Raw genomic sequence first — 12,578 nt, 5'->3', positions numbered from 1 at the left:
TGATTTCGAAAACTCAGTTTTATAATTTAAAGCTTCGGTAGCATCACAAAATGTATCAATAGATTTGTATGACACCAAGTCTCCTGGTAGCAAATGTTGTATCTTGAGATTTAATTCGTTGACATCCACATTTTTTGCTGCTAAAATTGATCTTTCTGCCAGCCACTCATGATTTGTATATTTCTAAGAGTGTACATCGGCAAATATCTGGTCAATGAAAGTATCTTGTGAATCATTAATTGTGCAGAAATCTACCGGTAAATATATGCATCCAGTTTCATCAGTTGTAACTTTTCCGTCGCAGTTGTTTTAAGAACGTTTCAGCGGATGGATCTTGAAGCATTTGGAAAAGCATATTTACTTTTAACATTACGCCACAGTGGCTATGATGTACTGTTCAGCCATAGTGCATTCATCCCAGATGATAATTTTGCACCGTTTCAGCACTGTGGCCGTGGATTTTTTGTATATTGCCGCATCTGGGTCATTTTAAATATTAAGTAGTAGTTTAAATACTGACTGAACTGCTCTGCCCCAATCCAATGTTGCAATGAACTGCTCTGCCTCCATCCAATGTTGCAATTAAACCAAAGCACTTATTAATATAAAAAATTGATAAAAACCTATTCTCAGAACTACCGATTGTGCAAAATTTCATTGAAATTGTTTTAGCCGTTTCGGAGGAGTATGGCAACTAACACTGTGATATATATTAGATTTGTATTCGTTAAATAAACTAGATATTTTTATACATACCTCGGCTTGCCATGCTTACTGATTAACCATAAGAAATTTTAATACAGGCGTTGAACAAACGTAGGGCATCTTTTTCAGAAAATGCATTCAACAGTCAATAGCTCATGACATCAAGGCCTTTGATGATTTTAACTACAAGTTTGTCTTTTCCTTTTGAGCAACAAAATATCAATATTGAATTCTGAGGGGAGTTCTATTTAAATATTGGTCAATTTACAACCCCAAAATTTGTCACACAGACCATAACTTGACCATAAACATTGACAATTGCGACAGGTGACAATTTGTTTATTTAAAACTTGACAGTTACCATAATCTGTTTCATAGACAATTTGACGATTTTGTAGAATTGTAGGAAAATATGCGACAGTTGTCATTTTTCGTTTGATCACTATAAATTCTCACATAAGGGATTTCATTTGCCATCAACCGCATATTTGAACGTACATTTTGACTAAGGCAGCTAGTTAGTTTTCAAAATGTTAAACTTGGAACTTTACTTGACTTAGCTCTACCTTTACTTGACTTAGCTCTACCTTCAGTACAAAACTATGCAAAACACTCCTCAGGCAAGCTAAAAGTTCATCACAAAACATTAAAATAAAATAAATAAATCATTGTGTAAGAAAGTTCAGCTTTCAGTTCCATGGACATGATTAATTGTCATTTTGACATAAGTGGACTTGACTTTATAGTTAGAGAGGTTTTTTTTGAATAAGTTTCCAATAAACTTCCCCATAAAATTGCCTTAGTTGGAAGGCAGTTTCTTGGCAATTGCCCAATCAGATACTAGAAACTTGCCTTACTTACTTACTAAAAAGAAGAGACCTTGAATAAGAGATCGTCAATATAATATTATATTATCATAAAACAGCATTTTTTTATTTTCTTAACAAAAACTGAAGTTGCCTTTAACTTCCTGAAACTTAAAAAAAAGCTTCTTTTCAACACAATTTCTAACATTTCAGCATTAAATGCACCCAATACTCTTCTTAACTATTGTATTTTAGCTCTTAAATAGGGTATATTTATAAAACTGTTGAAATCCTAAAAAGCTTTCATGTCCTCCAAATTAAATAGTAGGACCATGCTTTGCTGGACAAGTGTTCTAAAAAAGTCCATAACAGAAATGTTCACTTAAGCCCACATTATGTTATTTTAATTTTGTCAGCCTCCTTTGCAGAAAATGTTTAAGCGGTATCCAAAAAATGTTTCTAAGTGTGTGATCCCCCCTACCCCCATGATTAAAAGCCTGGATCTGACTTTAGTAAATTATCACCTTGAGAAGTTGCTCATGTTTACCATCTCTAGCTAATTTATTTATACTTACACTGCAATTACTTCCAACTTTTTAGCTTTATTGGCAAAAAAGAAAAATTATTGATAAAAAAGATCAAAGCTTTTTAAATTAAATAATATTTATTTAATAAATAATATTAAATAGTGTTTCCTTATGCAAACATAATTTATTTCTTAAAAATATATAAATTCACAAGTGAACAGGAATAACAATTTGACATGACAAGACTCTCGGTTAATTTATTCTTTTGCAAATCTCTCTTAAATTATTTCGTTTTAATTTAATTAATGTTAAGCTTTTTTTCTTTTTTTAAATTCAATTTTATTTTAAAGTCTTCGTAGAAAATTGGTAATATCATTGGTCAGACGACCAACGCTACTTAATGGCACATCATATGAACTAACACCCGCAAAAACAGACTTCCTTTCTCGGGCACCAAATTCATCGTCGGAAGCTTGATCACTTCGTCTCTGGGCACTTTCAAGTGAGTTGCTGTTTCGACTCAATTCGAAAATATTCGTATTTGGAATCAAGCCTGCCAGATTACTTGGTAATCGGACGTTGATAGACCCAACTTCGGATTTTACATTCGAGCCTAAATTAATGTTTGGTTTTTGAGGGAGGATCATATGAGAAACAGTCATCTGAGAGGGGATGATCTGAATTTGTGGTTGTTGGCGTTGATGATGATGTTGTGGCAGGGGTTGTTGATTCTGTTGAATTTGGAATGGTTGTTCAATGGATGGAATAATTTTTGTTGAAACTTGATGGACTTTATTCGAATGTTGTTGATTTGGAATTTTCTGATGTTGCTGTTCCAGGAGAGGAACAGATTGTTGTATTTGGTTGAATTTCTGGGCGGGGAACATTTGTTGCTGATAGAAGTATTGCTGTTGTTGTTGTTGCTTTTGCTGCTGAAGTTGATATTGTTGCTGCAGGTGGTTTTGTTGTTGTTTCAGTTGTTGAAGTTTTTGTTGTTGCTGTTGCAATCTAAGTTGTTGCTCCTGATACAATTGCTGTTGTTGTTGCTGCTGTTGTCGTTGCTGTTGTTGTTGCTGTTGTTGATGGTGTTGTTGGTCTTGGTACAATTGCTGCTGTTGTTGTTGCTGTTGTCGTTGTTGCTGTTGTTGTTGTAGCTGTTGTTGCAGGAGTTGCTGTTGTTGTTGCTGTTTTACTTGTTGTTGCGCACTTATTTGGGATTGTTGTTGAAAAACATTTTGATTTAAAGGATTACGTATTGTATATTGTACAGGACTAGGTTGAGTTATAAATGTAGGCCTATTTGTTGATAGTTTGGGTGGTTCTGGACTGTATTGTGATCCAAATTTGCTAGCAATAAAATCTTTCAGTGGTATGAATGGTAGACTAGTTGGAACTGAAAGTTGGGCTGGTCTGGTTGTTGAGTACTCTTGTTTAATTGTTGGTTGATTCGAGAAGGGAATTTGTGGCCTGGGCAAAGCTGCAAGGAGAACATGTTAATTGATTATTACTGTTCAGTGTTCATATACAACCGAATCACATTAATAGAAATCTTACCCTGTTGTTGGCTCATAAAAGCTCCTGAATCAGTCAGTGGTCTGTTGACGGCTTGATTTTTTCTCAAGTTCTGTAAAATTGAATCGTCAGTTATAGATTTGGTAAGATCATGAAATGAAAGAAATGTAGCCGGTAAAGGTTCCGGCGTAGTTGATGAAGTAGACATGGGAGATATAGCATCATGATATGAAAATGGAGCTAGAGTAGGTATTGGTAATGAGGGAGAACTTCTGGTGGGCTGTTGCGTGGTGGAAGTTCGAACTGACGGTTTTGTGGTTGTGATTGTGACTTGCGAAGTAATATTCTTATGACTGGGAAGGCGCCGTTTAGTTTGAACGTATTTATTAGAACTCTGTCTAATAGAGTTGTAGGAACGATTTGGTATACCATTATATGTACTTGCAGCGCTGGTTAGATCTGACAATGCAGAGTCAGAATTTGGAGAATTTAATGTGTTGCTGGGAGGAGCTGCGGTTGTTGTTGTTGTTGAAGAAGAAGTGGAACTTGATGATTCAGTAGTTCGTCTGCGAGATCCGTAAGTGTATCGGCTTACATTAAGGCGTCTTCGTGGAGATGCTGTGACCTTTGTTGTGATCGAGGCACTTGTTGTGGAAGTGGTTCTGCCAGCTAATCTGCCTCTGTAAGTCGGTGCAGCTGTAGTACTTGGTTTTATAGTTGTTGAAGTGTTTCTTTGACCAGATCTCTGCAAGTTATTCCTTCTAGAGTAAGAAATAGGCCTTGCGGTTTGTCGTCGCTTGCCACTTTCCACTGTGAATCTTCGAACTGAAACTGCTGGACTAGTTGTGGACTCGGGTGTTGTTGTAAGCGCTGTTGAAGTCGTTGATGGTGAAGTGTCAGGATTAACATCAGTTGTGGAACTGGAAACAGTCGTTGGCACTGTAGTTGAGGTAGTAGTTGTTGATATCATGGATGTAGTAGACGATGAAGTTATATGCGGTGTTGAACTTTTAACTGCTTTGGACCTATTATAAATTGGGACAATGGGTGTAGTTTCCTCTTGAGCAGTTTTATTTTTTTCGTCAGACTCGTTCACTGTAATTTGTTTGACTCCAGCAAGAAGTAAATCTTCTGCTCTCTTATTTGCATTAACTTTGTCTTCTTCAGTAGTTTCTTGAGATAGCTCCTTCAGGGAGTCAAGTGAATCCAATTGAATTATTTCTTTTGGTTCTCTTTTAATAGCTGGTTTGGATTCTAATTTTGGTTCCAAATCAGACTCAAGCTTATTTACAACTGGCGATTTGGGTGATTTGGCGTTTTCTAAAGTTTCTGAAGTACTTGATTTATCATTTACTTCTGAGATTTTTGGATTTGCTTCAATTGATAATTCAGCTTCTGATTTTGTTATTAAATCACTAGAAGATTCAATTTCTAAGTTTTCTGGAGCATTGTCTAAAGCTAAAATCTGAAACTTTTCTGTTGTTGTTTCTGGTGATTGAGTAGAGGTTAATAATGTCGTGATCAATGAATTACTGTATGATTGAGTGGAAGTAGAATGCTAGAAAATAATTTAGATAGAAAAGAATAGACATTGAAGAAATGTAAAGAGATATGATAGTGGTTTAGGTTTAAATTGTATAAGTTAATAAAAAAAAAGATTTAACTTTTTTGTCGTTATTTCCTGAAAAGTTGTATTTTGTAAACAAATACTTTCTCTTCTTTTTAAACAGCAGGACTAGAAGTTCAAAATAAATACGCCTATTGTTGGTGTTTGATACATTTGAAGTAGCATTATACAAGATTATAAAATATCTGTTAAAAAAGAGGATAACTTTTGTACTTTTGATTTTTAGAATTATTCAAACATTTTCTGAATGCTTTTATTTAAAATAAAAATGTGCCGAACGTGTTCCCAATATAAAGAATGAAACAAAAGAGCTGATATCAGAACTATTTTTTTTAACTTCGTTTTTTTTTTTTAAGTTAAACTGTGAGTAAAATAAATGCATTTCTTTCTTTTTTATGGTTTAATTTTAAACATTACGTTCAGGTTAATCATGGATTATATTTAGAAATTGGAAAATAAAAACCCTGAAATCCTCGATTTTACGATTAGTTTAACTGAAAGCTTATACAAAGTGTTTTTAAATGAGAAAAATGTTGAGAAAAGAGAAAATATTGCAGAAGATTGAAGAAATTTGAAAAGTCAAGAAAAAAGTAATGAAATTTCAAGGAAATATTATTATAAATTCATGTCGATAAAATAAAATCAGAAAAATTGTTGATTTTAGGATTTTTTTAAATTGGTTAATAAGTCACAAACCTGCTCTGTGCTGGATGTTCTCCTTGGAGATGCTGTTGGTCTACGACTATACGAACGATTTTCCTTGGATTTGTCATGCGTAAAACCACGGCTTAGAAATCTAAATGGCTTTTTGGTGACTGAACTTTCTGGTTTTTGTAGTGTCCTTTGCTGAAATTGTAACGAATTTTGACCTTCCAATTGAGCTTCGTAATTAATTTCGTCCAATAAGCTATTGATGTTTGAAGCGAAATTAAATGAAACTGGTTGAACAATTTCGTCTGCAGCATCATCAACATTGCCTTGCATCATATTCTTTACATATTCCGGAGCTATAATCTCATCTTGATCTAAAACTTGTAATCCATTTAAGCCAGCATTCACCTTCTCAGCAAAGTTCATTCCACTTGCTTGAAATGGTTTGTCAAGTGCATTTGAAGACGACTCAGCTATTACTCGAGAAGTTTGTCGGTTGAAATTTGCCCCAGGATCAGTTGAGAGTTCTCCAAGACTCGAGATGTAGACTTCTCTGCCACTAGCACTGTCATCGGTGGGCGGTAAAAGTAATCCAGTTGGTGTTACAGAAGAATAGGTATCATAAGAAATATTTTCCGAAGACAATGGACTTTCTACAAGTTCTGATATGGGAGTTTCAAACGGTGGGCTAAATGTTGGTGAGGGAGGAGTTATGGGTAATGCGGAAAAATTTATGGGTTTTAATCCAGCCACTGAAGTCGTTGTTGATATTTCTTTTTGTTCGTTGATTGGCAATGGGGAAAAGAAACCGAACGCACGTTCATCCTCATTTAGATCTATTGATTGATTTTCCAAAATAAGAGTGTCTTGTGTTGGTATTATGCTGATGGCTGGGGAGGAACTTGTTTGGAAGTTTTTCGATGGCTTTGTTGGTTTCGTTGCAATGTTTTTGCGTGTTGTAGGCTGAAGAGTCGTAGACTTGCCACGATTCAAAGCTATGCTTATCGTTTTCATAGGATGTTCCATCATCTGGCGGACGGTTTTCATCATATCAGTTTTAGTACCAATTCGATTGTTATCGTTTTTACTATAATACCGTTCACTATCATTACAATCCACATTTCTATACCAGTCACACACAAAATTTTTTTGACTGAATAGAGTTCCGTTTGGACAAAGGAATGCAAAACCTAAGTTTTTTTTGATATAATAATTTATTATAAGTAGATCTTTATAAATGTATTATAGACAAAATTACCTTTCCCAACGAGATCCGTGTTTGCACAGATACGAAAAACTTGGCATCTAGCTTCTGTATCAGCATAATAACCTAAAGAATAGAATAAAGATACAAGAACTTGCGTGTTGATTCTTAAGATCAAGTATAAAGACTCAAACCTTCGTGACGGCCATTACAATCGAAATTTGTTCTTGGAACTGCACTGTAAATTGGATAATCGATTTCTGGTTCACCGGGGATTGTTTGTCTTAAATCATAAGGATGACTTGAGCTAAAACTAAGAAGAGGATTTAAATAATATTATGTATTATGTTCAGTTGATATAATTTGTCTTTTATACCTCATGGTAATGAACTCATTGACCTGATCTGCATCTTCAAAACTTCCGTCAGCTTTTAATGTCCGCAAGTTGAGTGTTGTTAAGCAAAAGCAATACACTAAAATTTATTTTTAAAAATATGAGTTTTTTCCCAAGTTTAAACAGTTCTTGTTATTGTGTTAATAAGTGATAAATAATTGTGTCCTTAACGAGCAAAGGAACTAAAGGAACTATGATATTTTAATTATTTTGGAATTTTAAGAAAATACAAGGAGTTATCCTGAAGAAAAATGTAATTTTTGGTTTCATAATAAAATTCGTTGAAAAAAGGTAACAAATCACAATATTTTGAAAGAAATATATTTTATTAATCAATTTAATGTTATTAACCGTGACAAATTATGCCAAATATGTATTTAGCTAAATTCACTTTAAGAATTAGTATTATTGAATAGGACCGCATGACTTAAGACGTTTTTTTACGTACTGTGGCCAAGGTTCATAATATAAGTGTGTATAAATGCGAAATATATTAACATTCAACTTATGTACTGCTGCACACTGTGACAATGTCCCATTAAGCTAAAAGTGTATATGTCAATTTTCAAACACATTTTATAATTAATTTTTGAATTAGTTTGACATTTTTCTTGAATTCGTTGATCATGTAGATAAGTCAAATAAAGGAAGTATTGCATTCAAACCCACTATTTGTAAATCATTTGGTGAAGTCAACGTAACTCTGTTTTGGATCGAATTTATTTCATCAGATCTTTGAAATTCCATCTTCGAAAACACTTTCATCACTTAAGTATACTCGAACTTTTTAACGAGTTCATCTATTCGAGTACTCATCATTTAACTTCTTGACTTAAGTTAACCTGTCAAGTTATCAAAAAATGGAGTGCATATTGATCATATCCAACTGAATTCCATTGCAATTTAAATTATGTATATTGGGTATAAACCAAAATCACTTTTGTATTGGGACACTTCAAGTGCTTGTTAAGAAACATTATATTTATGGACATATATTCTTTAAATTATATTCAGAGGGTTCATAGGGGTTTATGGTAAATTTTTAACCATAGACCTTGAAATTGACTTTTAAAAATCTTAGGTACGTACTAATTTTCGTATTAATAAAGGCCATACTATTGAGATTCTTCGATTTCGAGTTTTAAGCTCATCAAAATCAATTGTCTACAAAATTATACTGTTTTATGTTACACAAACAAAACAATGTTTTTCTAAAGGATTAAGTTGTCCTAAATTCAAGTCTCACCTTAAAATTTGTCTATCACATCAGGTTTTTCAAATAAGAAACTTTAAAAAACAAACTGAACACTCGAAAAAGACATTGTATGATGATTTACAAAAGTACAAATCCTTGTCTTCTAGATACAATTAAAATAATTTTAGTATCTTACATAGATCTTGAAAATTCTTAATAAATAGTTACTAATTTTAATTTGACTCTATATGGTTTAGTGCTGCTTCATCCACTCATTAAAGGAGCCTGAACCACCGAAAGCTTTCCCGATGATTGGAAAAAGAAAATGATTGTCAAGCTACCAAAAAAAGGATATCTTACAAAGTGCGAATATTGGAGAGGGATTTGCGTTCTACCTACCGTTGCCAAATAGTAGCAAAAATCATACTGGAACGCATCAGAGAATACCCTGAGGCCACACTCATTGCCGAAGAAGCAGGATTCCTCACTGGATTCTATCCTGTATTGATCACATGAACACCCTATTGATCATTATTGAGCAGTGCGTAGAATAACGACCACCACTACACTTGTTCATTGACTTCTCTATGGAATTTTTAGCTTTGCAAAAAAGATGCATCCCAGAAAAACTAATTGCTATTATGAAAGCAACATTTGATGGATCCAAGTGTCACGTTCTGCACGATGGTAGGTTGTCAGAGGAATTTGAAATCCGTAGGGAAGTCAGTATTGTTTCTGCTGGTGAATAGCGATGCACTGCTCGCAGCTTTATCAGGTAGCGGAAAAGGATTACGCGGACGATGTTTGAAGAGAGAAGCAGAAATCATGAGGGTAAAAATTAATTCCGGCAAAACAAAAATGATCAACATCCAAATAAATTTTTCCTCACAACCGATTTAAAAAGTAGAGAGCTTTTAATCAATCAAAAGCTACGTTCGGTATGATGTCGAAAATTTAGAGGAATAACTCTATAAGCTGCGTTGTACCCGTGGTTAGTGCGTTGTACTGTCATGCAAGGGGTCTTGGGTTCAATCCCTGCCTGTGCCACCTTAATTTGAAAAAAAAAAAATTCGTGGGTACTGCCTCTTGCGAGGAATTGACAAATCCTTCAAGAGTAATTCTTGTCATGAAAAAGTGCTTTCTCAAATAAGCCGTTCGGATTCGGCCTGAAATTGTAGGCCCCTTTCCATTCCTGACAACAGTACTCGCACACAGGAATGGTTGAGAGTTCTCAGTCACTAGGCCCTAGTTCCCAACGCCACCCAATTCAGTTTTAACTCTATCAGCTTAAGAACAAAGCTACGACTGTTTTGTACAAATGTCGAATCTATAATTCTTAATGGATGCAGCACCTCGAAGGTTACTTCAGCCATTACAAGAAAGCTGCAAACCTTTGAGAATAGAATTCTTTATGGATGCAGCACCTCGAAGGTTACTTCAGCCATTACAAGAAAGCTGCAAACCTTTGAGAATAGATGTCTTTGCAACATCCTAAGGATTTTCTGGCCAAACCGAATATCCAATTGGGTCCCTCATAGAAGGACAGGTCAGACCTTATTATACGAAGGCGTAAGTGGCAATGGATTGGACATACGCTTCGAAAAGGTAACGACTGCATTGCAGACCAAACAACGCAGTGAAATCGGCTCATAAAAGAAGGAAGATGAGGTGGATTTTAACTACCGGCTCAAATTTTAAAAGTTTTCAACATTATTTTTATATTTTTCAATATATTTCAAAAACTTGATATACAAGCAATAGAATTGTTTAGGCAACGGATACGTTACAGGAAACATAACTATACTTTCAAAGCGTTTTGTCTTTTTCTATTTAAAACTATGTTTTAGCACAAAAGGTTTAGCGTTTTTTTCAAATTTTCGTAAGACAGCTGAAATCTTAGAACAAACGATCAGTTTTAATTCCACTGCTAGAAAAATGTATCTTAAAAGTCGAATGTGGGTCCTTTATCCCCTATTTCTCTAAAGTAACACTTACAAATTACTTTGAAGATGGATATCAAAAGTTAAATTATGTGTGATCAAAGCAAAATTATCAGTCAATAAAAATAAACTTCTCAACTTTAAAGGGCGATATCATGAATATTAAAATGGTTTGACTTTCAATAAAAGGTTCTCCGTTTAAAAAAAGATCATCCCTTATATAAAAAAGTTTGATAAAAATACTCACATAACAATTTCAAAAGATACATCATCTTATATTGGGATGTCGCCCAAAATCTGAAAGTAAAAAAAAATGTAATTAAAATATGAACACACATATGCAAATAAAATATGCAAAAATAAATATTATTCAACATAATTACTGCTCAGCATTGATTTGAAAAACTACATTGTTTAGCTGCTAAATACTCATTTCTTAATTCATGTAAGACTTGAGGTAAAGTTAAAAAAAAATAAAACACATCTGCTATAGACCAACAATTAAGTTTTTAACCCTCAATACAAAATACTACCTACTCTCATCAAAATAACTAATTATCATGTCATCGTTCAGACACATTTTAATAATTTAATTTAATTTAATTCATGTCAAAAAAAGAAATAGTGATGATTGGTTATTGGACTCTGGTTTCCGCTTCTCTATTTACATATGTAGCATTTATGTTCATACATTTTTGATTTATTTTTATTTATTTCGTACCAAATGTTGGCTATGATTGATTGACAGTTTCATGTTTTCCGTGTATTCTTTTTTAGGAAGCTATGGGTTATAACAAGAACAATTAAAAGTAATATGTTGTATGTACATGCATATGCCAAAAATACCAAACATGCCATTTATTGAATTGGTTGAAACTTTTTTTCCTGATTAATGGGATTTTTTTCCAGGATTCAATTATGCAAGATTGTTATTATTGGATTCCAATTTTTTTAAGTGGACCACATACATCGAGGACAAACGGGAATAAACACCACTATTTAACTGTGCAAAACCCACTTTGCGCAGATTGTTGAAATAGAATTCCTGACGGAGTCAACTTTGCCATCTAAACTTCTGTTTTAGAAAAATGAGCGGATAATATAACTACGAATCTTCCCTAGGTGAAAAAAATCACTAAAGTCTTATTTTTGTACTAGGAAAATGTAAAATAATTTAATTTTATGCAAACACTTTAGCCTTATACCCCGATTTATTTTTAATATTTTAAGTAGAAAAGTTAGTATTAGCATTTTCTTTTAATTTAAGGTTTATTGGCGTAAACATTTTTCCGCACTAAAATAAGCAGTGTGCCAGTTTTCCATCACTTATTCGACTTATTTGTACACCTTCAACAAAGTCAGAAATTAATAATAAGATATCAAGATAATTCTTGTTAAAGTCGGCATACATTTTAAGAGTTCATAAATGAAAAGTGGGCTTTAAATCGTTTTCACACATTTTTCATACATACAACTCAACGCCTTAACAAAAGAAGTATTTATTTTTATTTATTCTAATTAATAGTAGGTATAGTTTAAAAAGATGTATCTACTTTAAAAAATTCCTCCAAATCTAAATTTTAGTGTAGAATTAAATTTATACGTTCTTAACACTCTCCAAAAAATATTCTTATTTCGGACGGGAGCAACAATATTTTGGATTTTTAAAAGGGTCAACTTAGTATTCATGAACATCGAAGAAAACATCGTTTAATTCTAAAAAATATACAAACATGAAAAATATATAAATATGAAAAAGTTGTATTGTCGGCAGCTTGTTTTCAGATACTCTAAGACGAGTGTTATCAAATCAAGACTTTAAGATAAACCTTTACGTATTCTTAAAATGTTTACATTAAAACTACGTTTTTTTTTTGTGGCACAAACAAAACAATATTTTTTTAAAAAAAGATCAAAACGTCCTACATTCAAATAATATTAAATTTTTGCTGAAGACAACCAAAAAAGGGTGTTTTCAAGGCTTAGAAAAAAAATCAACATATTCTGTAAAAATAAA

The 12,578-nt window shown here is 33.2% G+C and overlaps 1 protein-coding gene across 1 annotated transcript; it reads right to left on the bottom strand.

The window, feature by feature from the left end:
* Positions 1–2,168: 2,168 nt before the first annotated feature.
* LOC129952868 (mucin-2) lies at positions 2,169–7,497 on the bottom strand. The gene is made up of 6 exons (XM_056065784.1): positions 7,409–7,497; positions 7,227–7,345; positions 7,087–7,158; positions 5,874–7,018; positions 3,593–5,108; positions 2,169–3,515 (listed from the first exon to the last, which is right to left on the bottom strand). Exons 1-6 carry the CDS (start codon positions 7,411–7,413, stop codon positions 2,383–2,385), a joined length of 3,990 nt encoding a protein of 1,329 aa, XP_055921759.1. The 5' UTR covers positions 7,414–7,497; the 3' UTR covers positions 2,169–2,382.
* Between the last annotated feature and the right edge of the window lie 5,081 nt (positions 7,498–12,578).

This window comes from Eupeodes corollae, chromosome 3, assembly GCF_945859685.1.
Source record: "Eupeodes corollae chromosome 3, idEupCoro1.1, whole genome shotgun sequence".
In the NCBI taxonomy this organism is placed as follows: Eukaryota; Metazoa; Arthropoda; class Insecta; order Diptera; family Syrphidae; genus Eupeodes; species Eupeodes corollae.
This window is presented reverse-complemented; position numbering and strand designations above follow the sequence as displayed.